This window comes from Rhinopithecus roxellana, chromosome 8 (assembly GCF_007565055.1).
Source record: "Rhinopithecus roxellana isolate Shanxi Qingling chromosome 8, ASM756505v1, whole genome shotgun sequence".
Lineage (NCBI taxonomy): Eukaryota > Metazoa > Chordata > Mammalia > Primates > Cercopithecidae > Rhinopithecus > Rhinopithecus roxellana.
This window is the reverse complement of record NC_044556.1, coordinates 1,378,814-1,405,285: the sequence shown is the minus strand read 5'-3', so window position 1 is coordinate 1,405,285 and position 26,472 is coordinate 1,378,814. Positions and strand designations below refer to the sequence as shown.

General features: G+C 52.1%; 1 protein-coding gene across 2 annotated transcripts in view; it reads right to left on the bottom strand.

Moving 5' to 3' along the window:
* The window catches only part of NOTCH3 (notch receptor 3), a 42,398-nt gene extending 41,695 nt beyond the window's left edge, over positions 1-703 (bottom strand). The window contains exon 1 of one of the 2 annotated variants that reach the window (XM_010361541.2): positions 502-703. In XM_010361541.2, coding sequence (XP_010359843.2) covers positions 502-619 — 118 coding nt within the window. In that variant the 5' untranslated portion in view covers positions 620-703. The remainder of the gene's footprint in view (positions 1-501) is intronic. The other variant, XM_030936934.1, reaches the window with a different exon arrangement.
* Positions 704-26,472: the final 25,769 nt, after the last annotated feature.

Below are 26,472 nucleotides of genomic sequence, written 5' to 3'. Positions count from 1 at the left end.
TCTGGGAAGTTTTCTCCGAGTTCAGAGCTCCCAGAACTTCGCGCCCCCTCCCCACCCCCCGCCGGGCCCGGCCCGCCCCGGGTGTCGGGGGCGGGGTGGGGGGGCTTTTGTGCGAGAGGTCCCCGGCCTAAGAGTACCAGGGCCCCCAACCATAACCTACCCAGGACTCCAGGCGTGAGTTGGATGGGGACGAGTCCCGGACTCTGTACACCCTCCCCACCTCGAGTCCCTGATCCCCGCACCTCGAGCTCCCAGTCTCGGACTCCTGGGTCCCTTCATCTTCTGCTCTGATCGCTCAAGGGTCCCTGTTCCTTGGGCCTCTGGGGTCCTCCCCATTCTGAACCTCTGGGACCTCCAGGACTGGCATGCAACCCCGGGATCCTGCGCCCCTTCCCCGACCCTGGTTCCTGCCTCCCATGAACGCCCCCAGCCCCGGCCTTGGGGGTTCTTGCACTCCCTCTCTGCCGCCCTCGTCCCATCCGCCAGGTCCCGGCCCCTCACCTGCAGCCCCAGGCCCCGCTAGCAGCAGCAGCAGGGGCAGCGCCCGCACGGGTGGCGGTAGTGGTGGCGGCGACATCGGGCGACGGCGGCGGCGACGGCCCCGGGCCCCCGGCCCCATGGCGGCCGGCCGCGACCCTCCCCTCCTCCCTCCTTCCCTGGGCTCCGGGCGCGTCCCGGGCCAGCCTCCGCGCCGCCAACTTAGCCGAAGTGAGGCGGCCGGGCCGCCCCGCCCCCAGCCCTCGAAGGCTCGCCCCGCCCCGGGGCCGGCCCAGCGCGCCCCCGCCCCCCGCCCGGCCTCCCGGGGTCCCTGCCCACCCTCCACCCGCACGGCCTGGGACACGCGGACCCTCGGAAACCCAGGCCGAGCATGCAGTGAGACGCGGGCCGAACCCGGAGTGGCGGGCACACCCAACCTCCTGAACGCCCACGCACCCCATCCCCATCCCCCAATACACACCCAGAGCGGGACACCTCTGGAGCTGGGACAAAAACACAGCCTCCCAGAAACCCTGGAAACTGAGACCAGTCACGTCCTGAGAGGCTCATGGACCCATAGCCACGGACGCGCAAATGCAAGCCCATGCACCAAGATTCCCCAGGACTCGCTGATCTAAAACACTCACAAACCTAAAAGTCGACAGGGCGCGGTGGCTCACGCCTGGAATCCCAGCACTTTGAGAGGCAGAGGCGGATGGATCACTTGAGGTCAGGAGTTCGTGACCAGCCTGGCCAACATGGTGAAACCCCGACTCTACTGAAAATACAAAAATGAGCTGAGCATGGTGGTGCACGCCTGTAGTCCCAGCTATTCGAGAGGCTGAAGCAGGAAAATCGCTTCAACCCAGAAGGCTGAGGTTGCAGTTAGCCGAAATTGTGCCACTGCAGTCCAGCCTGGGCAACAGAGCAAGACCCTGTCTCAAACAAAACAAACAAACAAACAAACAAAAAACCGCTAAAACCCACTCAACCAGGCAAGGAGCCTAGGAGTACGTTTGCAGCCTCAGACCTCAGACACACACTAGGAGTCACATGCTCACACATCCACACACACACACCCTTCTTTCAGCCCTCCCAGAAAGCAACCCACTTCCTCCTTACTACCCTCTGTGACTCAAAGGGTCTCCCCAGCCTCCTAGTCCCACCCCCATACCCCACACATCTTTGGCCCTCAGCCCATCTGGCTCAATTAGATCAATTCTCTTTTCTATTTTTTTTTTTTTTTTTTTTTGAGACAGGGTCTCACTGTGTCACCCAGGCTGGAGTGCAGTGGCCCTATATTGGCCCACTGCAACCTGCATCTCCTGGGTTAAAGCGAGTCTCCTGCCTCAGCCCCCATCTCCCCCAACCTGCCAGGTAGCTGGGATTAGAGGTGTGTGCCACCACACCTGGCTAATTTTTTCTTTTTCTTTTTTTGAGACGGTGTCTCGCTCTGTCGCCCAGGCTGGAGTGCAGTGGCGCGATCTCAGCTCACTGTAAGCTCTGCCTCCCGGGTTCATGCCATTCTCCTGCCTCAACCTCCTGAGTAGCTGGAACTACAGGTGTCTGCCACCACGCCCGGCTATTTTTTTTTTTTTTTTTTTTTTTTTTTGTATTTTTAGTAGAGACTGGGTTTCACCATGTTAGCCAGAATGGTCTCGATCTCCTGACCTTGTAATCCGCCCGCCTCAGCCGCCCAAAGTGCTGGGATTACAGGCGTTAGCCACCGCGCCCAGCTTCTATTTTTTTAGCAGAGACTGGGTTTTGCCATGTTGGCCAGGCTGGTCTCGAACTCCTGACTTCAAGTGATCTGCCCACCTTGGCCTCCTAAAGTGCTGGGATTACAGGCATGAACCACCACGCCCAGCCTTGATCAATTGCCTTTTCCCAAATCAGTCATGCTGCACAGCCTTCCTGCAGCTCCCTCTGTTCCTGTGGAAAGAATGGGGACCCTGAAAGGCCTGGAGCCCAGCCCTGAAGGAACTTCCAGTCTGGGGAAGAAAAAGCTAGACGCACACACACCCAGTGTGGTGGGCTCAGGGCTGGGCCAGAGAAAGGCATGGAATCTGGGAAGGGCCTGGGGTACACAGGTGATGGGTGAGGACTTTGCCTGGGAGGGTTATTTATTTGTTCTTTCATGTATTCAACAAGTATGGCTAAGGCTCCAGCCCTATGTCACACTCTGTTCTATGGACAGGGGTGCACTCTGGAGGGCGTCCAAGAGGACATCCAGTGGGGTTTGGCCTTGAAAGGTGAGCTGAAGGGAAGACATCCCAGCAGAGGGACAGGCTCATGCCAAGAGGAAGGGGCAGAGTTGGAAGGGAAAGTGTGCAGGCCAGAGGTTAAGAAGAGAAGGGAGCCATGCTTACTCCTTGGTATCTGGCTTGGTGGTGAGGATCCTGGAAGAAGGAATGGGTTGGGAGGAGGTGAGGTGCTGGGTTTGAGGGGATCACCTACAAGGCAGGTAGGGCTGAGCATGGGAGAACCATTCTGGTAGGAGATAGTTACATGGGTATCCCAGAAATCTTCAGGCAATTTTTTTTTTTTTTTTTTTTTTTTGAGACAAATCTCCCTCTGTCACCCAGACTGGAGTGCAGTGGCGCGCGATCTCGGCTCACTGCAACCTCTGCCTCCAGGGTTCAATTGATTCTCCTGCCTCAGCCTCCCAAGTAGCTGGGATTACAGGCACACACCACAACGCCTGGCTTATTTTGCATTTGTAGTAGAGACAGAATTTCACCATGTTGGCCAGGCTAGTCTCAAACTCCTGAACTCAGGTGATCTACCCTTCTCTGCCTCCCAAAGTGCTGGGATTATGGGATTACAGGCATGAGCCACTGTGCCCGGCCAATTTTTTTTTTTTTTTTTTTTTTTTTTTTGAGACGGAGTTTCACTCTTGTTGCCCAGGCTGGAGTGCAATGGCACAATCTCTGTTCACCCCAACCTCCGCCTCCTGGGTTCAAGAGATTCTTCTGCCTAAGCCTCCCGAGTAGCTGGGATTACAGGCATGTGCCACCATGCCCAGTTAATTTTGTATTTTTAGCAGAGGTAGGTTTCTCCATGTTGGTCAGGCTGGTCTCAAACTCCCGACCTCACGGAATCTGCCCGCCTCAGCCTTCCAAAGTGCTGGGATTACAGGCATGAGCCACCATGCCCAGACATTTTTTTCAAGACCAAGTCTCGCTCTGTGGCCCAGGCTGGAGTACAGTGGTGCCATTGGCTCACTACAACCTCCATTCCTGGGTTCAAGCAATTCTCCTGCCTCCGTCCCCTCCCCCCAGTAGGTGGAACTACAGGCCCATGTCCAACTAGTTTTTGCGTTTTTGGTGGAGACAGGGTTTCACCATGTTGATCAGGCTGGTCTCAAACTCCTGACCTCAAGTGATCTACCCACCTCAGCCCCCAAAGTGCTGGAATTACAGGCATGAGCCACCACGCCTGACCAAAATTTTTTAACTTTTTATTTGAAAATAATTGAAAACACACAAAGTTGCATGCCAGGGATGGTGGCTCACGTCTGTAATCCCAGCACTTTGGGAAGCTGAGGCAGGAGGATCGTTTGAGACCAGGAGTTCAAAATGAGTCTGGGCAACATAGCAAGACCTCCATCTCTACAAAAAATTAAAAGATGGCCGGGCGAGGTGGCTCAAGCCTGTAATCCCAGCACTTTGGGAGGCCGAGACGGGCAGATCACGAGGTCAGGAGATCGAGACCATCCTGGCTAACATGGTGAAACCCCATCTCTACTAAAAAAAAAAAATACAAAAAGCTAGCCGGGCGAGGTGGCTGGCGCCTGTAGTCCCAGCTCCTGGGGAGGCTGAGGCAGGAGAATGGCGTGAACCCGGGAGGCGGAGCTTGCAGTGAGCTGAGATCCGGCCACTGCACTCCAGTCCGGGCTACAGAGCGAGACTCCGCCTCAAAAAAAAAAAAAAAAAAAAAAAAAAAAGAAAATTAAGAGGGTGTAGTGGTGAGCGCCTGTAGTCCCAGCTACTTGGGAGGCTGAAGTGGGAGGATCACTTGAGTCTGGATGTCACTGCACTTCAGCCTGGGCAGCAGAGCAAGACCCCACTTCAAAACAAAAACAAAAACAACTGAGAGTTACAGAATAGCATGAACAACTTGTATAAGCCCTTTGTTCAGATTCACCAACCACTCACATTTTGCCACATTTGCCATATATATGCACATATACGTTATACACATATGTATATATGCATTTTTTGACTAAATGATTTCAGAGCAAGTTGTAGACAGCATGTTCCTTTGCCTTCAGATACTTTGCTGTGTGTTTCCTAAGGACAAGGACATCCTCTTGTATAAACATACTATAGTTTTTGCCCCAGTCGGTATTCAAAGTTTGCTAGTTGCCCAAATAATAGGCTTTACTGGGCCAGGTACAGTGGCTCACACCTGTAATCCCAACACTTTGAGAAGCCAAGGAGGGAGGATTGGTTGAGGCCAACAGTTCAAGACTAGCCTGGGCAACATACTAAGACCCCTGACTCTACAAAACTAGAAAAAATTAGCAGCATATGGTGGTGCGTACCTGTAGTCCCAGCTACTCAGGAGGCTGAGGTGAGAGAGTTGCTTGAGCCCAGGAGGTTGAGGCTGCCATGAGCTGTGATCATGCTACTCCATTCCAGTCTGGATAACAGAGCAAGACCCTGTAGGGAAAAAAAAAAAAAAAAAAAACAGTGGCTGGGCGTGGTGGCTCACACCTGTAATTCCAGCGCTTTGGGAGGCCGAGGCTGGCGGATCACCTGAGGTCAGGAGTTCAAGACCAGCCTGGGCCGGGCGCGGTGGCTCAAGCCTGTAATCCCAGCACTTTGGGAGGCCGAGACGGGCGGATCACGAGGTCGGGAGATCGAGACCATCCTGGCTAACACGGTGAAACCCCGTCTCTACTAAAAAATACAAAAAAAGCTAGCCAGGTGAGGTGGTGGGCACCTGTAGTCCCAGCTACTCGGGAGGCTGAGGCAGGAGAATGGCGTAAACCCGGGAGGTGGAGCTTGCAGTGAGCTGAGATCCGGCCACTGCACTCCAGCCCGGGCCACAGAGCGAGACTTCGTCTCAAAAAAAAAAAAAAAAAAAAGACCAGCCTGGCCAACATGGTGAAACCCCTTTTCTACTAAAAATACAAAAATTAACTGGGCATGGTGGTGGGTGCCTGTAATCCCAGCTACTCAGGAGGCTGAGGCATGAGAATAGCTTGAACCGAGGAGGCAGAGGTTGCAGTGAGCTGTGATCGTGACACTGCACTCCAGACTGGGTGAAAGAGCAAGATTCAGTCTCAAAAAAAAGAAAAAAAAAAAAAGAAAGAAAGAAAGAAAAAAGAAAAGAAAAAAAATTGAATCCTTTATTGCAATGTTTCTTTGCTGGCCCAGGATCTAATGCTGCATCATGAGTTGCATCTAATCCTTTTGTTTTGAGGCAGAGTCTCGCTCTGTCACCCAGGCTGAAGTGCAGTGGCATGATCTTGGCTCACTGTAACCTCCACCTCCCAAGTTCAACAGATTCTCCTGCCTCAGCCTCCCAAGTAGCTAGCCACCACACCCGGCTAATTCTAATCCTTATATCTCTTGATTTCTTTTAATCTGAATTGGTTCTTCAGCCTTTCTTTGTCTTTCATGACATGGACATTTTTGGAGAGCTGAGGTCAGTTGTGCAGAATGGCCAGCAGCCAGCGGGCCTGCCATTTCCTTGTGATCAGGTTCAGGCTGTGCGTCTTCGGCAGAAACCACAGAAGCAATGCCACCCGGTGCATCATATCTGGAGGTTCCTGACGTCAGTTCCCAGCATTGGCGATGTTCAGCTGTCATCATCAGGGCAAAGTTGGTCAAGTTTCCTTGCTATAAGGGTGCCATTTTCCTCCCTTTCCATCCTCCCCGTTTGTAAGGGGGATGAAAGTTGAATGACTGACCAGGGGCTAGCATCACAGAACACTTAATCCTATAAGGAGATACACTGAGACCGTGTGAATATCCTAGTACCCATTGAGCTTTCCCCTGTGGATTTTAGCATCTTTTGATTATTTGTCCTGATCAATTTTTTTTTTTTTTTGAGACAGAGTCTTGCTCTGTCGCCCAGGCTGGAGTGCAGTGGCCAGATCTCAGCTCACTGCAAGCTCCGCCTCCCAAGTTTACGCCATTCTCCTGCCTCAGCCTCCCGAGTAGCTGGGACTACAGGCGCCCACCACCTTGCCCGGCTAGTTTTTTGTTTTTTTTTTTTTAGTATAGACGGGGTTTCACCGTGTTAGCCAGGATGGTCTCGATCTCCTGACCTTGTGATCTGCCCGTCTTGGCCTCCCAAAGTGCTGGGATTACAGGCTTGAGCCACCGCGCCCGGCCTCTCCTGATCATTTTTTTACTTTTTTTTTTTTTTTTTTTTTGAGAGAGTGTCTTGCTCTGTTTCCCAGGCGGGGTTCCAGTGGCACAATCATAGCTCACTGCAGCCTCGAACTCCTGGGCCTAAGTGGCCTTCCTGCCTTAGCCTCCCGAGTAGCTGGAACTACAAACACACCCCACAACTCCTGGGCCTTCTCTGATGCTTTTTGTTTTAATTGAGGTAAAATTCACATAGCATAAAATTAAACATTGACCGTTTAAAGTATGTTCATACTGTGTGACCATCACCTCTAGTTACAGATCATTTCCATCCCTGCAAACAGAAACCTCCCCATTCTCCTCCTCCAGGCCCTCAAATCCACTAATCCACTTTCTGTCTCTATGAATTTATCCATTCTGGGCATTTCATATCAATGGAATCATACACTATGTGGCCTTTTGTGTCTGGCTTCTGTCACTCAACATCATGTTTTTGGGGTTCTTCTGTGTTGTAGCATGGATCCAGGCTTCCTTCCTTTTAATTTTATTTTATTATTTATTATTATTATTATTAATTTTTGAGACAGGGTCTCACTCTGTTGCACCCAGGCTGGAGTGCAGTGGCACGATCTCGGGCTGACTGCAACCACTGCCTCCCAGGTTCAAGCGATTCTTCTGCCTCAGCCTCCTGAGCAGCTGTGACTACATGTACCTGCCACAACACCCAGCTAATTTTTGTATTTTTAATAGTTAATAATTCTAGTTATTTTGTAAAAATACAAAAATTCTGTAATTTTAGAAGACCCTCACCATGTTGACCAGGTTAGTCTTGGCCTCCCAAAGTGCTAGGATTATAGGCATGAGCCACTGTGCCCGGCCTTCCTTCCTTTTTATGGCTAAGTAATATTTCATTGAATGGCTATACCACACATTACTTATCCAGTCGTCCATTGATACTTAGGATGGTTTTTTTTTTTTTTGAGACGGAGTCTCACTCTGTCACCCATGCTGGACTGCAGTGGAGTGGTTTCAGCTCACTGCAACCTCCGCCTCCTGGATTCAAGCAATTCTCTGCCTCAGCTCTCCAAGTAGCTGGGATTACAGGCACTCACCATCATGCCTGGCTAATTTTTGTATTTTTAGTAGAAACGAGGGTTTCACCATCTTGGCCAGGCTGGACTCGAACTCCTGATCCTGTGATCCACCCGTCTCATCCTTCCAAAATGCTGGGATTACAGGCATGAACCACCGTGCCCAGCTGGATGGATTTTTTTCTTTTTTTTTTTAGATGGACTCTCACTCTGCCACCTAAGCCAGAGTGCAGTGGCGGAATCTCGGCTCACTGCAACCTCTGCCTCCCGGGTTCAAGAGATCATCCTGCCTTAGCCTCCTGACTAGCTGGGGCTATAGGTGCACACCACCATGCCCAGATAACTTTTTGTATTTTTAGTAGGAACAGGGTTTCACCACAATGGCCAAGCTGGTCTCAAACTCCTGACCTTGTGATCCGTCCGCCTCAGCCTCCCAAAGCGCTGGATTACAGGTGTAAGCCACCACGCCCGGCCAGATGGATGATTTTTAAAGGCTGAAAGAGAAGGAGGCAAATGAGACACAGAAGGATTGTCAAAGAGAGGAGACAGCCGGGCACGGTGGCTCACGCCCATAATCACACTTTAGGAGGCAGACATGGGAGAATTGCTTGAGCTCAGGAGTTCCAGATAAGCCTGGGCAACATAGTGAAATCCCATCTCTATAAAAAATTTTAAAATTGCCAGGTGCGGTGGCTCACTCATGTAATCCCACCATTTGGAAGGCCGAGGTGGGAGGATCACAAGGTCAAGAGATTGAGACCATCCCGACTAACACAGTGAAACCCTGTCCCTACTAAAAATACAAAAAATTAGTGAGGCATGATAGCACGTGCCTGTAGTCTCAGCTACTCAGAGGCTGAGGTAGCAGAATCGCTTGAACCCAGGAGGCGGAGGTTGCCGTGAGCTGATATTGTGCCACTGCACTCCAGCCTGAGCGACAGAGCAAGACTCTGTCTCAAAAAAAAAAAAAAAAAAAAAAAAAAAAAAGAGGCTGAGGTGGAAGGATTGCTTGAGCCCAGGAGTTCCAGGCTGCAGTGAGCTATGATCACACCACTGCACTCCAACCTGGGTGACAGAGCTGTCTCAAAAAGAGAGAGCGAGCTGGCCGGGCGCGGTGGCTCAAGCCTGTAATCCCAGCACTTTGGGAGGCTGAGACGGGCGGATCACGAGGTCAGGAGATGGAGACCATCCTGGCTAACACGGTGAAACCCCGTCTCTACTAAAAAACACAAAAAGCTAGCCGGGCGAGGTGGTTGGCGCCTGTAGCCCCAGCTACTCGGGAGGCTGAGGCAGGAGAATGGCGTAAACCCAGGAGGCGGAGCTTGCAGTGAGCTGAGATCCGGCCACTGCACTCCAGCCCGGGCGACAGAGCGAGACTCCGTCTCAAAAAAAAAAAAAAAAAAAAAAAAAAAAAAAAAAGAGAGAGAGAGCGAGAGAGAGTGCTAAGGATGAAAGTTGAGCTCGGGCACAGTGGCTCATGCCTGTAATCCCAGCACTTTGGGAGGCCGAGGCGGGCGAATCATAAGGTCAGGAATTCGAAACCAGCCTGACCAACATGGTGAAGCCCTGCCTCTACTAAAATTACAAAAATTAGCCAGGCTTAGTGGCATGTTCCTGTAATCCCAGCTACTCAGGAGGCTGAGGCAAGAGAATCGCTTGAACTCAGGAGGTGGAGGTTGCAGTGAGCCAAGATCGTGCAATTGCACTCCAGCCCAGGTGACAAAGCGAGACTCTGTCTCAAAACAACAACAACAACAACAAAGAAAGTTGAATGACTGACCAGCATCTAGCATCACTGACAACCCCTGGTCTTGCCCTGGCTTCTGAGAGGGCAGGAGGTGAAGATATTTGACCATTTCCATCTTACAGGTGCAGCTGTATAACTTAGAGAAGACAGGCCAGCCACGGTGGCACACGCCTGGAATCCCAGCACTTTGGGAGGCTGAGGTGGGTGGATTACCTGAGGTCAGGAGTTCGAGACCAGCCTGGCTAACATGGTGAAGCCCCATCTCTACTAAAAATACCAAAATTTCCTGGGCATGGTGGCGGGTGACTGTAATCCCAACTACTCAGGAGGCTGATGTAGGAAAATCACTTGAACCTGGAAGGAGGAGGTTGCAGTGAGCTAGGATCGCACCATTGCACTCCAGCCTGAGCAACAAGAGTGAAACTCCGTCTCAAAAAAGAAAAAAAAAAAAAAAAAAAAAAGACAGTGACTCACTGCAGCCTTTCTGGAAAAAAAGTTGAGGTTTGACGCTAAGTCTCAAGCCAGGCATTGCGGTGCACGCCTATAGTCCCAGCTACTAGGAAGATTGAGGCAGGAGGATCACTTGAGCCCAGGAGTTCCAGGCTGCAGTGAACTATGATCATGACACTGCACTCCAGCCTTGGAGCAAGACTACCTCAAAAAAAAAGAAAAAATAACCTGGCTGGGCACAGTGTAGCACACCTGTAATCTCAGAACTTTGGGAGGCTGAGGCAGGAGGATCACTTGAGCTCAGAGTTTGAGACCAGACTGGGCCATAGTGAGACTCTGTCTCTACAAAAACAAAAACAAAAAAGAAACAATTAGCAGGATGTGGTGGTGTACACCTGTAGTCCCAGCTACTCAGGAGGCTGAGGCAGGAGGATCACTTGAGCCCAGGAGTTCCAGACTGCAGGGAGCCATGGTCACACCACTGCACTGCAGCCTGGACAACAGAGTGACCTTGTTTCAAAAAAAAAAAAAAAAAGGAAGAAAAAGAAAAAAAAAAAGAACCTGGGTCTCAGTGACTCCTGGCCACATGGAGTACAGGGGCAGGGTAGGGGTTGGGCAGAGGAATAGACAAAAGTTGCCTAAGAAGGGGTACACGCTGACTCACGGCGACTGTGCTGAGTCAACAGGCCCGTGGGGGCAGACACAGATCTAGTCCTGCGTCATGCCCACCACCCAGGAAGGAAATCCAAGACCGTCCTGCTTTCGGGCCCCTTGGACCGGGACTGACCCTCTCCTTCCTAACCCTCCCCACCAACCCCCCAGCAAAAACAAACAAACAAAAAACAACATCGTCACACCATGTCAAACCTCATCTGCACCCAGCAGGCCTTGCATGATGTTTGCCTGGGCGCTTCCCTCTGCCAGAGACACCCAGCTGCTTCCTCCCCAAGCAGGAACCCACAGCCAGCGTGACCTCTTCGAAAATTCATTTTTTTCCAGCTAGAGGGAATGTTCCGCTGTTTCTCACACAGTTCTCAGAAAGGCCGCCCCTTTGCTCAAGCTACTCTCTTTCTTTTTTTTTTTTTTGAGATGGAGTTTCGCTCTGTCGCCCAGGCTGGAGTGCAGTGGCGCAATCTCGGCTCACTGCAGCCTCCACCTCCCAGGTTCAAGTGATTCTCCGGCCTCAGCCTCCCATGGAATTACAGGTGTCCGCCACCACACCCGGCTAATTTTTGTATTTTTAGTAGAGATGGGGTTTCACCATGTTGGCCAGGCTGGTCTCGAACTCCTGACCTCAAGTGATCTGCCCGCCTCAGCCTCCCAAAGTGCTGGGATTACAGGCGTGAGCCACCATGCCCGGCCTGCTTGCTCTCTTTCTTTCTTTCTTTCTATTTATTTCTTTATTTTATTTTATTTTATTTTATTTTATTTTATTTTATTATTTTTTTTTGAGACGGAGTCTCGCTCTGTCGCCCAGGCTGGAGTGCAGTGGCCGAATCTCAGCTCACTGCAAGCTCCGCCTCCCGGGTTCCCGCCATTCTCCTGCCTCAGCCTCCGGAGTAGCTGGGACTACAGGCGCCCGCCACTGCGCCCGGCTAGTTTTTTGTATTTTTTTAGTAGAGACGGGGTTTCACCGTATTAGCCAGGATGGTCTCGATCTCCTGACCTCGTGATCCACCCGTCTCGGCCTCCCAAAGTGCTGGGATTACAGGCTTGAGCCGCCGCGCCCGGCCTCTTTATTTTATTTACTTATTTTTAATAGAGACAGGGTCTCATTCTATAGTGCAGGCTGGAGTGCAGTGGTGTGATCACGGCTCACTGCAGCCTTGACCTCCCAGGCTTAAGTGATCCTCCCACCTCGGTCTCCTGAGTAGTTGGAATTACAGGTGCTTACCACGAACCCTGCTAATTTTTGTATTTTTTGTAGCGATGGGGGTCTTGCTATGTTGCCCAGGCTGGTCTCAAACTCCTGAGCTTGAGCGATCCTCCCGCTCTTGGCCTCCCAAAGTGCTGGGATTCCAGGCCTGACTCACTGTGCCTGGCCCCTTATTTCTGTTTCTGGTTACCTCCTATCCATTCTTCAAGGATACCTCTCCGGGAAGTCCTCCCTGCCCCTCAGTCTGCACCCCTGTCTCCCCGACACCCCTGCTCTTCTGGTGCCCTTTTTCTCCATGGCTCAGCCTTGTTCACAAGGGGTTGGGGGTGTCTGTACCCTGGTTTGTCCCCTGTGTAAAGACTAAGGGTTGGCTGTGTGCAGTGGCTCACGCCTGTCATCCCAACACTTTGGGAGGCCGAGGCGGGCAGGTCACCTGAGGGCAACAGTTTCAGACCAGCGTGGGTAACATGATAAAACCCCGTGTCTACAAAAAACACAAAAATTATCCAGGCATGCTGCTGCATACCTGTAGTCCCAGCAATTCGGAAGACTGAGGTGTGAGGATCGCTTGAGCCTGGGAAGTGGAGGTTGCAGTGAGCTGAGATTGTGCCCCTGCACTCCAGCCTGGGTGACAGACTGAGACCCTGTCTCCAAACAAAAACAAAAAACGAACAAACAAACAAAAGACTGAGGTAGACAGAGGATGAGGTTTCTCAAGGGTCCCAGCATCCCCCAGCATGGGGTAAGCACAAAGCAGGTGACATGGGACAGTTTGGTGACTCAGGAAGGTGCTGAAGGAGCTGAGAAGCCCAGCCCAGAAGAGCCACTTCAGGGCCAGGTGTGGTGGCTCATGCCTATAATCCCAGCACTTTGGGAGGCCAAGGCAGGCAGATCACAAGGTCAGGAGATCCAGACCATCCTGGCTAACAGTGGTGAAACCCCGTCTCTACTAAAAATACAAAAAATTAGCCGCGTGTGGTGGCATGCACCTGTAGTCCCAGCTACTCGGGGGGCTGAGGCAGGAGAATTGCTTGAACCCGGAAGGTGGAGGTTGCAGTGACCCAAGATTGCACCACTGCACTCCAGCCTGGTGACAGAGTGAGACCCCGTCCCCCCCCCAAAAAAAGCAACTTTGGGGACCTCAAACCACTCTATTCAGTATAATTTTGCAGGCAGGGATGGACTATGGTTCCACAGAAGAGTCTAGGGATTGAGGGGCAAAGTTAGGGCCCTCAAGGAAGGTCAGCTCCTCCCTTGGCCCATCTGAGAAGGGCCTTTCTTTCTTTCTTTCTTTCTTTCTTTCTTTCTTTCTTTCTTTCTTTCTTTCTTTCTTTCTTTCTTTTCTTTTCTTTTCTTTCTTTTTTTCTTTTTTTTTTTGAGACAGAGTGTCATTCTGTCACCCAGGCTGGGGTGCAGTGGCTCGATCTCGGCTCATTGCAACTCCACCTCCTGTGTTCAAACAATTGAGAAAGGGCTTCCTGCTGGAATGGATGCTGTAGGAGGTGCTGAGCCCCTCATCACTAGGCGCAACCAAGGACCCTGGACACACATTTCACTAGGCGGGAAGTTCAGAGTCTGTGACTGCTGATACAGCACACCCTGGTCTGTGGGAGAGGGGGCAGTAATGGTGAAAACACAGGCAGAGGACTGCACGGGGGAATACAGACTAAAAGAAGAAAGACCTGGCCAGGAGCGGTGGCTCATGCCTGTAATCCCAGCACTTTGGGAGGCTGAGATGGGCGGATCACTTGAGGTCAGGAGTTTGAGACCAGCCTGGCCAATATGGCGAAACCCCACCCGTACTAAAAATACAAAAATTAGTCAGGCCTGGTGGCAGACGCCTGTAATCCCAGCTACTTGGGAGGCTGAGGCAGGAGAATCACTTGAACCTGGGAGGCAGAGGTTGCAGTGAGCCGAGATTGCACCACTGCACTCCAGTCTGGGCAACAGAGCAAGACTTTGTCTCAAATGAAAAGAAGAAAGACATATCTACAGAGCACCCGCTCAGCCAAAGATGGGGTCTCAGCTGCGGGTTCCTGCCACTGCCCTCCAGCCACGGTGGTGGGACCCACCCAAGGTGTCCAGATCCCTAGGGGACGGGGCAGTCGGAGCAACCCTTCCCATGGCCTTGCAGCCTGCAGCCGCACAGTTCCCAATGTGGCGGGGGTGGGCTTGAGCCCCCTCTCCGGCTCCTGCTGGCTGCCTTGGCTGGGGACTGCATTTCTCCTCCATGAGCTCAGTCCCTGGGGATGCGGGACCTGGGGCCAGGCCAAGACACAGCTGCCGGCCCGCTGACCAGGAACCTGAGAATGTGCCCTTGGCTTTTCCTCTTGGGACTGCAGTCCCGCCTTCTGCCCAGAAGCTGGGGCCAGGTTCTCCAGCCAGGCAGTGGGCTGTGGGAGCCTAGTGAGAACCAGCAGGGGTGAGGGCAGTTGAGTGTGGGCCTTCGGCAAGTGTGGGGAGGCTGGACCCAGCCGTGTCCCCTGGACACTGCTTCCCTGGGACACTCCGACGCTTGAACCTTCCATGGCTCCCCATTGCCTGAAGTAACGCAATTCCTCCCCACCTCATCAGCTCCATCTCCCTGCCTCTTGGCCTTGCCAGCCTTTGCCTGCAAAGTTCCCACTGGTAGGAACATGCTTCTCATACCACAAAGGCTCCTTTCACCTGGCTGCTTACTCTGACCCTCCAGCTCTTCTCACCTTCATTCAGTGGTTCAACAAACATTTACTGGACACTTACTTGGTGCCAGGCCTTATTGTAGACAGAGGTGACCCAAGACAGAGCCAGTTCCTGCCCTGAGAAGGGAAACAGACAAGAAACAAACAGGCAAACGGAACCATCAAGGCCGGGCGCGGTGGCTCACACCTGTAGACCCAGCACTTTGGCAAAGGAAGGAGTATCACTTGAGTCCAGGAGTTCAGAACCAGTCTGGTCAACATAGCGAGACCCCACCTGTCTCTTCGAAAGAATTTTTTCTTTTTTTCTTTTTGAGACAGAGTCTCGCTCTGTCACCAGGCTAGAGTGCAGTGGCACCATCTCCGCTCACTGCAACCTCCGCCTCCTGGATTCAAGCGATTTTCCTGCCTCAGCCTCCTGAGTAGCTGGGATTACAAGTATGCGCCACCATGCCCAGCTAGTTTTTTTTTGTTTTTTTTTTGTTTGTTTGTTTTGTGTGTGTGTGTGTGTGTGTGTGTGTGTGTGTGTGTGTGTGTGTGTATGTGGGTTTCACCATGTTGGTCAGGCTGGTCTCGAACCCCTGAGCTCGTGATCCACCTGCCTTGACCTCCCAAACTGCTGGGATTACAGGCGTGAGCCACTGCGCCTGGCCTAAGGAAATCTTTTAAATTAGCCAGGCATAGGTGGTGCATCTACTTCCAAGGCTAAGGCAGGAGGATCATTTGAGCCCAGAGTTTGAGGCTGCAGAGAGCTATGATTGTGCCACTGTACTCCAGCCTGAGCAAAAGAGCAAGACCCTGTCTTTAAAAAATAATAATAAAGAGGCTGGGTATAATGGCTCATGCCTGTAATCCCAGCACTTTGGGAGGCTGAGGTGGGCGGATCGCCTGAGATCAGGAGTTGGAGACCAGCCTGGGTCAACATGGTGAAACCTCGTCTCTACTAAAAATACAAAAATTTGCCGGGCATGGTGGCGGGCGCCTGTAGTCCCAGTGACTTGGGAGGCTGAGGCAGGTGAATCGTTTGAACCCGGGAGGTGGAGGTTGCCATGAGCCGAGATCGCACCACTGCACTCCAGCCTGGGTGACGGAGGGATATTCCATCTCAAAAAAAAGAAAAGAAAGAAAAGAAACCAAAACAGAGCCATTGAGACAAGATGGTTAAATGTGAGGGAGAGCGGGGAAGTCACCCAAAGGAGAAGAGGAGCCTGCGAGGCAAACATCCAGGGCTAGGGTGTTCCAGACAGTGAACAGCAAGTGCAAAGGCCCAGAGGAGGAAGGAGAGGGTGGATGAGAGGACCAGTGAGGAAGCCTGGGTGCCGGGTGCAGAATGAGCAAAGGGGAGGAGGTCAGGGAAGCGGGTGGGGCTGACTCCCAAGGGGCCAGAGGGTCTGGGATTCTAGCCCAAGCACAGTGAAGGTGAAGCCACTGGAGGGTTTTAGCACAAGAAGCTGATCTGATTTAGTTTACAAACAATCATTTTGGGTTTTTTTGGTTTTTTGGGGACAGAGTCTCATTCTGTCGCCCAGGTTGTAGTGCAGTGGTACGATCTCTGCTCACTGCAAACTCTGCCTCCCAGGTTCAAGCAATTCTCATGCCTCAGCCTCCCGAGTAGCTGGGACTACAGGCGCGCAGCACCATGCCCAGGTAATTTTTTTTCTCTCTCTCTCTTTGAGACAGAGTTTCACTCTTGTTGCCCAGGCTGGAGTGCAGTGGCACGATCTCTGCTCACTGCAACCTCCACCTCCCGGGTTCAAGCTGTTCTTCTGCTTCAGCCTCCCAAGTAGCTGAGATTACAACCACCCGCCATCACAGCTGGCTAATTTTTTGTATTTTTAGTAGAGTCAGGAGTTCGGTCAGGCTGGTCTTGAACTCCTGACCTCAAGTGATTCACCCACCTCAGCCTCCCAAAGTGCTGGGATTACAGGCATGAGCCACTGCACCTGGGGTAATTTTTTTGTATTTTAGTAGAGACGGGATTTCACCATGTTTCCCAGGCTGGTCTCAAACTCCTGAGCTCAAGCAATCCACCCACCTTGGCCTCCCAAAGTGTTAGGATTACAGGCGTGAGCCACTGCGCCTGGTCGAAAAGAATCGCTTTGGAAGGCCTGTCATTCTCTTCTCCCAGGGAGCCTTCCCTGAGGTTTCACACAGCCTCCATCAGGGCTCTGATGACTCCATGTGATCCTGCCTGGCTGGCCCGTCAGATTCTGAGCTAGGTGAGCATCTGTCTTGGTCAGTGCCGAGTCCCCAACATCCAGCACAGAGCCTGAAGCACAGTAAGTGAAATCATTTTCAGCTGGATGAATGAATAAATTAGGAGTTGGGAACCTGATCGTGTCCAGGGCCAGCCCTCGAGACTTCCTGAGACCCTCTGTATGCGCATAGACATATCCACACCCCACTGGATCAGGGGCTAGGTCAGAGGAAAAGACTGGGGTGTTGGGGTGTGAGAACTGATGGAGAAGAAAAGGAAGTGGAGGAAGAGAAGTCGCTTTTTGTTTGTTTGGGTTTCTTTTTGAGACGGAGTTGCACTCTTCTCACCCAGGCTGGAGTGCAATGGCACGATCTCAGCTCACCGCCACCTCTGCCTCCCGCGTTCAAGCGATTCTCCTGCCTCAGCCTCCCAAGTAACTGGAATGACAGGCATAAGCCACCACGCCTGGCTAATTTTGTATTTTTAGCAGAGATGGGGTTTCTCCATGTTGGTCAGGCTGGTCTTGAACTCCTGACCTCAGGTGATCCGCCCGCCTCGGCCTCACAAAGTGCTTAGGATTACAGGCATGAGCCACCGAACCCACCATATATATATATATATATATATATATATATATATATATTTTTTTTTTTTTTTTTTTTTTTTTTTTTTCCCACGGAGTCTCACTGTTGCCCAGGCTGGAGTGCAATGGTACCATCTCAGCTAATTGCAACTTCCACCTCCTGGGTTCAAGCAATTCTCATGCCTCAGCCTCCCAAGTAGCTGGAATGACAGGCACCCGCCATCATGCCCAGATAATTTTTTTTATTTTTGTAAAGACGGGGTTTTACCATGTTGGCCAGGCTGGTCTTGAACTTCTGACCTCAGGTGATCCAGCCACCTCTGCCTCCCAAAGTGTTGGGATTACAGGCATGAGTCACTGCGCCTGGTCTTTATTTTATTTTATTTTTTTTTTATTTTTGAGAAGGAGTCTCACTCTGTTACCCAGGCTGGAGTGCAGTGGTGCGATCTCGGCTCACTGCAAGCTCTGCCTCCCGGGTTCATGCCATTCTCCTGCCTCAGCCTCCCGAGTAGCTGGGACTACAGGTGCCTGCCACCACGCCCTGGCTAATTTTTTGTATTTTTAGCAGAGACGGGGTTTCACCGTGTTAGCCAGGATGGTCTCGATCTCTCGACCTTGTGATCTGCCCATCTTGGCCTCCCAAAGTGCTGGGATTACAGGCATGAGCCATTGTGACCAGCCTTTTTTTTTTTTTTTTTTTTTTCTGTAGAGATGGGGTCTTGAACTCTTGGCCTCAAGTGATCCTCCTGCCTCAGCCTCCCGAAGTGCTGGAATTACAGGCATGAGCAACCAAGCCTAGCCTGGAATTCACTTTGATGCAGCATCTGCAGCTCTGTGGTTCTGGGGAGGGGTAGAGGGGAGGTCATTCTCAACCCCTTCTGGGGGTGCTGGTTTCCCCACCCCAGAACCTTCCATTGTGTCTGATGCCCTGTTCTCTGTCCTGTCTTCTCAGGCCCTGGGCTCTGGACCTCAGCAACCCTCCATGCCCATGGCCTCACCCTGGATCTTATCTCCCCTTGCTCACCTCTGAATTGTGATGTTCTGATGTCCCCTAACTCAGTGACCACCAACCTCTTTGGCACCAGGGACTGGTTTTGTGAGAGACAATATTTCCACAGACCGGGGTAGGGGGTGGTTTCGGGATGATTCAAGTGATACTTTTTTTATTTTTTACTTTTTTGAGACGGAGTTTCGCTCTTGTTGCTCAGGCTGGAGTTCAGTGGCGTGATCTTGGCTCACCCCAACCTCCGCCTCCCGGGTTCAAGCGATTCTCCTGCCTCAGCCTTCCGAGTAGCTAGGACTACAGGAATGTGCCACCACACCCGGCTAATTTTGTATTTTTAGTAGAGATGAGGTTTCTCCATGTTGGTCAGGCTGGTCTCAAACTTCTGACCTCAGGTAATCCTCCTGCCTTGGCCTCCCAAAGTGCAGGGATTACAGATGAGAGCCATGACTGGCCACTGGCCCACACAACCCCCCTTTTTTTTTTTTTTTTTTTTTTTTTTTTTTTTTTTTTTTTTTTTTTTGAGATGGAGTCTCACTCTGTTGCCCAGGCTGGAGTGCAGTGGCACAATCTCGGCTGACTGCAACCTCTGCCTCCTGAGTTCAAGCATTTCTCCTGCCTCAGCCTCCCAAGTAGCTGGGGTTATAGGCATGCACCACCACACCCAGTTAATTTTAGTATTTTTATTTTTATTTTTATTTTATTTTTTATTTTTTGAGACGGAGTCTTGCTCTGTCGCCCAGGCTGGAGTGCAGTGGCCGGATCTCAGCTCACTGCAAGCTCCGCCTCCCGGGTTTACGCCATTCTCTCGCCTCAGCCTCCCGAGTAGCTGGGACTACAGGCGCCCGCCATCTCGCCCGGCTAAGTTTTTGTATTTTTTTTAGTAGAGACGGGGTTTCACCGTGTTAGCCAGGATGGTCTCGATCTCCTGACCTCGTGATCCGCCCGTCTCGGCCTCCCAAAGTGCTGGAATTACAGGCTTGAGCCACCGCGCCCGGCCAGTTTTAGTATTTTTAGTAGAGGCAGAGTTTCACCATGTTGGCCAGGCTGGTCTCGAACATCTGACCTCAGGTGGTTTGCCCGCCTCGGCCTCCCAAAGTGCTGGGATTACAGGCATGAGCCACCACACTTGGTCTACATTTTTATTTATATTTATGTATTTGAGACAGAGTCTCGCTCTGTGACCCAGGCTGGAGTGCAGTGGCGTGATCTCAGCTCACTGCAACCTCTGCCTCCTGGGTTCAAGTGATTCTTGTGCCTCAGCCTCCTGATTAGCTGGAATTACAGGCATGCGCCACCATGCCCAACTAGTTTTTGTATTTTCAGTAGATAGGGTTTCATGATGTTGGCCAGGCTGGTCTCTAATTCCTGTTCTCAAGTGATCCATCTGCCTCGGCCTTCCAAAGTGATGGAATTACAGGCATGAGCTGCCACGACCAGCCTCAAACGCGTTAGATTTTTTTGTGCACTTCATTTCTATTATTATTACATTACACTATAGATGAAATAATGATACGACCATAATGTAGAATCAGTGGGAGCCCTGAGCTTGTTTTCTTACAACTAGTCGGTCCCATCTGAGGGCAATGCGAGACAGTGACAGATCATCAGTCATTAGATGCTCATAAGGAGCATGCAGTCTAGATCCCTTGCATGCGCGGTTTACAGTAGGATTTGCACTCCTATGAGAATCTAATGCTGCTGCTTATCTGACAGGAGGCAGAGCTCAGGTGGTAATGTGCGGAGCGGGAGGGGCTGTAAATACAGATGGAGCCTCTCTGGCTCTCCTGCCACTCAGCTCCTGCTGTACGGCCCCGTTTCTCTGTGGCCTGAGGTTTGGGGACCCCTGCCCTTACTGCTCATTTTTGCCTCCCTGGCCCCAGAAGTTTGTCCTCCTTCCTGTAGGGGTGGCACTTGTCCCCACTGTCCCAATTACCTTCCCTCCTACATGAGAGAAGGGGAGCTCCTCCCCTAGGCTTTCATTACCTTCTTCCTTAGCCATAGGCTGAAATCTCTACCATGATGAAGTGAAAATCTGGCCAGGTGCAGTGGCCCACGCCTGTAATCCCGGTACTTTGGGAGGCCGAGGAGGGCACATCACTTGAGGTCAGGAGTTTGAGAGCAACCTGGCCAACATGGTGAAACCCTATCTCTACTAAAAATACAAAAATTGGCCAGGCATGGTGGTTCATGTCTCTAATCCCAGCACTTTGGGAGGCCAAGGCGGCTGAATCACCTAAGTTTGAGACCAACCTGGCCAACATGGTGAAACTCCATCTCTACTAAAAATACAAAAATCGCTGGGCATGGCGGCGGGCGCCTATAATTCTAGCTACTTGGCGTAGGCAGAAGAATCACTTGAACCTGGGAGGCAGAGGTTGCAGTGAGCTGAGATCACGTCACTGCACTCCAACCTGGGCGACAAGACGGACAACTTGTCTCAAAAAAAAAAAAAAAAAAAAAAGTAGTCAGAGGAAAGTGAATAGGGGACACTAATCCTCCTGGGTCCTTCCCTGCAGGGTCGCCTCAACTTGGCTGTGTCCATCATCCACACGACTCTCTCCCTAGGCTCTGCTAACATCCTTCCCCTTGCCCCATCGGGAGCATCCAAAAATGATAAAGGATCCCCAAGGATGCTTGCCCTGGGTGTCTCACCAACTCCTGTTGGTTTCCCCAAACTCTGCCCATGCCTCTGTGTATAGTCCTTGCAGCAAACCTGCCTCAAATTCTCCGGTTTGTCTTTTTTTTATTATTATTATTTTTTAGAGACTGGGTCTCACTGTGTCGCCCAGCCTGGTCACGAACTCCTAAACTCAAGCGATTCTCTCTCCCCAGTCTCCCAAAGCTCTGGGATTACAGGTGTGAGCCTGGGTGCCTGACCGCATTACTCTGTTTGAATGTATTCCATTGTTTTTCCCCAAGCCTCCAATATTCTCTTGCCCATCCCTGCTTAACCTCATTCAGAGCAGCCAAGCCCTCTGCCTTCAGTCTCACTCCTGGCTTTCCTTCCTCATAACTTGGAGATTTCCATGGCTCTCGCTTGATTATCTCAGCAGTTGGTTTTTTGTTTTGTTTTGGGTTTTCTTTTTTTCTTTTTTTTTGAGACGGAGTTTCACTCTTGTTGCCCAGGCTGGAGTGCAATGGCGCCATCTCAGCTCACCGCAACCTCCGCATCCCAAGTTCAAGCGATTCTCCTGCCTCAGCCTCCCGAGTAGCTGGGATTACAGGCGTCCACCACCAAGCCCGGCTAATTTTGTATTTTTTTTAGTAGACATGGGGTTTCTCCATATTGGTCAGGCTGGTCTCGAACTCCTGACCTCAGGTGATCCACCTGCCTCGGCCTCCCAAAGTGCTGGGATTACAGGCGTGAGCCACCGCGTCCGGCCTGTTTTTTTGTTGTTGTTGTTTTTCCTTTTTGTTTGAGACAAGGTCTCGCTCTGTCTCCCAGGCTGGAGTGCAGTGGCACAATCTCAGCTCACTGCAACCTCCACCTCCCAGGTTCAGGCAATTCTCATGCTTCAGTCTCCTGAGTAGCTGGGACTACAGGCGCCCGCCACCAAGCCCAGCTAATTTTTTTTTTTTTTTTTTTTTTTAAGTAGAGACAGAGTTTCACCATGTTGGCCAGGCTGATCTTGAACTCCTGGCCTCAAGTGATCTGCTCACCTTGGCCTCCCAAAGTACTGGGATTACACAAGTGAGCCACTGCGCTCGGCCTGGATTTTTGTTTGTTTAAGACAGGGTCTTGCTCTGTTGCCCAGGCTAGAATGCAGTGGCATGATCACAGCTCACTGTAGTCTTTACCTCACAAGCTCAAGCAATCCTCCCATCTCAGCCTCCTGAGTAGCTGGGACTACAGGCACAAGCCTCTATGCCCAGCAGTTTAAATTTTTTTTTTTTTTTTTTTTTTTTTTTTTTTTTTTTTTTTTTGAGACAAGGGGTCTTGCAATGTTTCCAAGGCTGGTCTTAAAACTCTTGGTCTGAAGTGATCCTCCCTCCTCAGCCTCCCAAAATGCTGGGATTAAAGGCATGAACCACCACGCTTGTCTCTCAGCAGCTTTTGACACCAGGAACTACATCTCTATTCCTTGACACTCCTCCCTCCTCCATTGCTGGGGCACCACTTTTGCCTGGTTCACCTCCTATCCTTTTTTTTTTTTTTTTCAGACAGAGTCTAGCTCTGTTGCCCAGGCTGCAATACAGTGGCACGATCTCGGCTCACTGCAACCTCCACCTGCTGGGTTCAAGCAATTCTTCTGCCTCAGCCTCCCGAGTAGCTGAGATTACAGGCGCCCGCCACCACACACAGCTGATTTTTGTATTTTTAGTAGAGACAGGGTTTCACTGTGTTGGATAGGCTGGTCTCCAACTCCTGACCTTGTGATCCTCCCGCCTCGGCTTCCCAAAGTGCTGGGATTACAAGCGTGAGCCACTGTGCCGGATCTTTCTTTCTTTTCTTTTCGTTTCTTTTTCTTTTTTTTTTTGAGGTGGAGTCTTCCTCTGTCGCCCAGGCTGGAGTGCAGTGGCATGATCTTGGCTCACTGCAACCTCTGCCTCCCAGGTTCAAGTGATTCTCCTGCCTCAGCCTCCCGAGTAGCTGGGATTACAGGCGTGTGCCACCATGCCCGGCTAATTTTTTGTATTTTTGATAGAGATGGGGTTTCACCATGTTAGCCAGGATGGTCTTGATCTTCTGACCTTGTGATCCGCCGGCCTCGGCCTCCCAAAGTGCTGGGATTACAGGCGTGAGCCACCGCGCCCGGCCTCATCTCCTACCTTTGTGGCCTCTCTTCTCTGCCTGTCTCTGAAGTGTTGGGGGTCCTCAGGGCTCAGTCTTGCGTCCATTCTCCTCTAGGGAGACTTCACCCTCCCTCCCAGCTTCAGAGACTCTCTGCCGCACAATACACCGATGCTTGCTGGGCTGTTTTTGTCTTTAGCCCATAACATGCTTCTAGGTCCCTACCCTGGGATCCAGCCCCGTCAGACTGAATATATCCCAAACCTGCCTCTGTACCTTCCCATCGTATCTGCTCCTCTTCCAGTGCCTGGACTTGAGTCTCGTTCTCCACTGCCTGGACCACGCCCATCCTCCTCTGAGGCCTCCCCACCCTCCGTCTGCCCCTCTGGTCCGCCTTCTCACCATCCCCCAAGTGACATTCCAGACACACGGATCTGTCCGAGACCCTCCCCTGCTGGCATGTGAAGCCTTTTACAGTTCCAATCCGATCCCAAACTTTCCTCCCAGTCTCACGGAAATGCTAAATCATCCCTGCGTGGGAGGCTTCTGTGGGTCGGAGCCCAGCTTTACGAGGTTCAGCTCCAAGACTGCTTCCTCCAGGGAGCCTTCCCTCCCTCCCCCCAGGTAAGTGCTCCTCCCTTTTCTCATTCCACCAGGGCCTGATCACACCCTGCTGGCAGTGTCAGAGCCCGGCTTTGTCTCCCACCATCCCTTCTAGAACTGGTGGCAGGGACAGTTGAATGGATGAATGAATGAATGGGAAGTGAGAATTCTACTACTGGACCATCAATGCAGACCTCTGAATGAGTGAGGAGTGAGAGAGTGAGTGATGGAAAGTGGACTACAGGCAGGGAGAGGGACAGGCCGATCATGGGAGAAACCCCAGGCCAAGCCCCCGAGGTCTCGCTCCAGCCCTAAAAGATGCGCGCTACAAGCCCTTGGGCCAGGAAAAAAAAGAAAAAGAAAAAGAAAAAAAAAAAAAGCGGGCCGGGATTGGCTCAGGCTGGGGGAGGCGGGTCTAGGAGAGACACGAGTCTCTATTGGCTCACTAGCCAGGACTATGCCCAATCGACGCGATCGCCTTCTCCAGAAGACCCCGCCTCCCTCCCGCCTGCAGCCGCGCAGGCGGAAGAAGGCGCCTTTCCGTCGCCCTAGCAACCGTCAGCGGAACCCCGTCGCCAGGGCAACTGTCCCAGGCCTCCCGTCAGCCTTTGCCTGGGCCCCTCCGGTCACCCGGACAACCGCTACCCGTTCCGGTCAACCATCAACCCGTCCCTCGTCACCCCGGCAACCGTCACTGGACCCACCGCCCCCTGGACGCCGTCCTGGTCCTGTCCACAGGCCTCCTCGCCCCAAACCTACGCCGTGAGCTCCGATGTCCCGGGGCCCCACGTCTCAGTGGCTCCCTCCTCCTTCTGCCTGTCTTCTCGCCTCCCCGGGGCGGGGGACCTTGCTCCCACCCCGGCAGGGGGGCCCCGGGTTGGGCCGGGCCCTGGAGTCCCTGCTCGGTCGGGACAGTGGGACCGCCCTGTGCTGTGGCTGCGCGCAGTCCCCCACAGACCTCGGCGCTCGCACTCTTGCGTGGGACTGTCCGACCGCCACAGGGAGCTCTTCAAAATGCAAGCCATGTCCCTCCCCTGCTGAAAACCCCTCCCCTGGCTCGCCTTGAGAATCGAATCCAAGCTCCTCGCAGCCCCTGGCGGTCTGGCTATGTGGCCTCTTCTCTGAAGCCTCCTCACTCACTGTGCCTTAGCAAGCCCCTGGCCTGCGTGTTGTGACTCCAATGACCCAAGCTTCTTCCCGCCTGGGACCTTTCTAGTCACTACTTCCCACTTCCCAAAAAAGTGCATCCCAAGACGGGCACGGTGGCTCATGCCTGCAATCCCAGCACTTTGGGAGGCCGAGGTGGGAGGATCACTTGAGCCGAGGAGTTTGAGACCACCTTGTGCAGCATAGTGAGACATCTGTCTCTATAAAAAATGTTTGGGAGGCCGAGGCAGGTGGATGGCTTGAGGTCAGGCGTTCGAGATCAGCCTGGCCAACATGGCGAAACCCCGTCTCTACTAAAATTACAAAAATTAGCCAGGTGTGGTGGCATGCGCCTGTAATCCTAGCTACTGGGGAGGCTAAGGCAGGAGAATCGCTTGAACCCATGAGGTGGAGGTTGCAGTGAGCTGAGATCATGCTGCTACACTCCAGTCTGGGCAACAGAGCAAGCCTCCATTCTCAATAAATAAATAAATAATGCAAATTAGCCTGGCATGGTGGCATGCCCCTATAGTCTCAGCTACTCCGGAAGCTGAAGCAGGAGGATTGATTGAGCCCAGGAGGTGTAGGCTGCTGTGAGCTAAGATCACACCACTGCATTACAGCCTGGGCAACAGAGTGAGACTCTGTCTCAAAACGACAATAAATAAGTGCATCCCCCAGCTAGGGTCCCACCTGCTGGTCTTCAGGGAAGCCTTCCCTGAGTCCTGTCAGCTCTCTCCTCCTTAAACTCTTTCCGGCTCACACTCTATCACTAGGACCTATAACACCTATGTTGAGTAAAAGGAAGTTGTGCTGGGCGCAGTGGCGCACGCCTGTAGTCCCAGCACTTTGGGAGGCTGAGGTAGGCAGATCATGAGGTCAGGAATTTGAGACCAGCCTGGACAACATGGTGAAACCCCATCTCGGCTAAAAATACAAAAATTAGCTGGATGTGGTGGCAGGCGCCTGTAATCCCAGCTGCTCAGGAGGTAGAGACAGGAGAATCACTTGAGCCCAGGAGGCGGTTGCAGTGAGCCGAGATCACGCCATTGCACTCCAGCCTGGGCAACAGAGCAAGACTCCATCTCTCTCTCTCTCTCTCTTTCTCTCTCTTTCTCTCTGACACACACACACACACACACACATACACACACACACACACAGAGGATGTTGTGCTGGGGATAAGGGAGGTGGATGACCAGCAGGCAGGCCCATCTCAGAGACAGGAGAATGTATTTCTCAGGGCCCCTCAGTCCTCATAGTACAGGTGATGATGGTAACGTCCCCCAAAAGCCAGGCACAAGCCAGGGAGATACAAGCAGATGCTATGGTCAGCCTGGGGCTGGGTGGTACACCCTCCACATGTAACCCCCACCCCAGAGGGCTCCAGAGTCAGCGGAAACTGTGGCTAATTTGGAGCAGAAGTTTCCAGGAGCTGGAGAGGCAGGCCTCAGATCCCAGATGGCTGCTCTGGGAGCTGGTCCCTTCCTGCCCTGAATCCAGAATCTCACTTGTCCTAACAGAGACAAGAGCTGTTTTCCCAGGGATCTGAGGCAGGCCAGC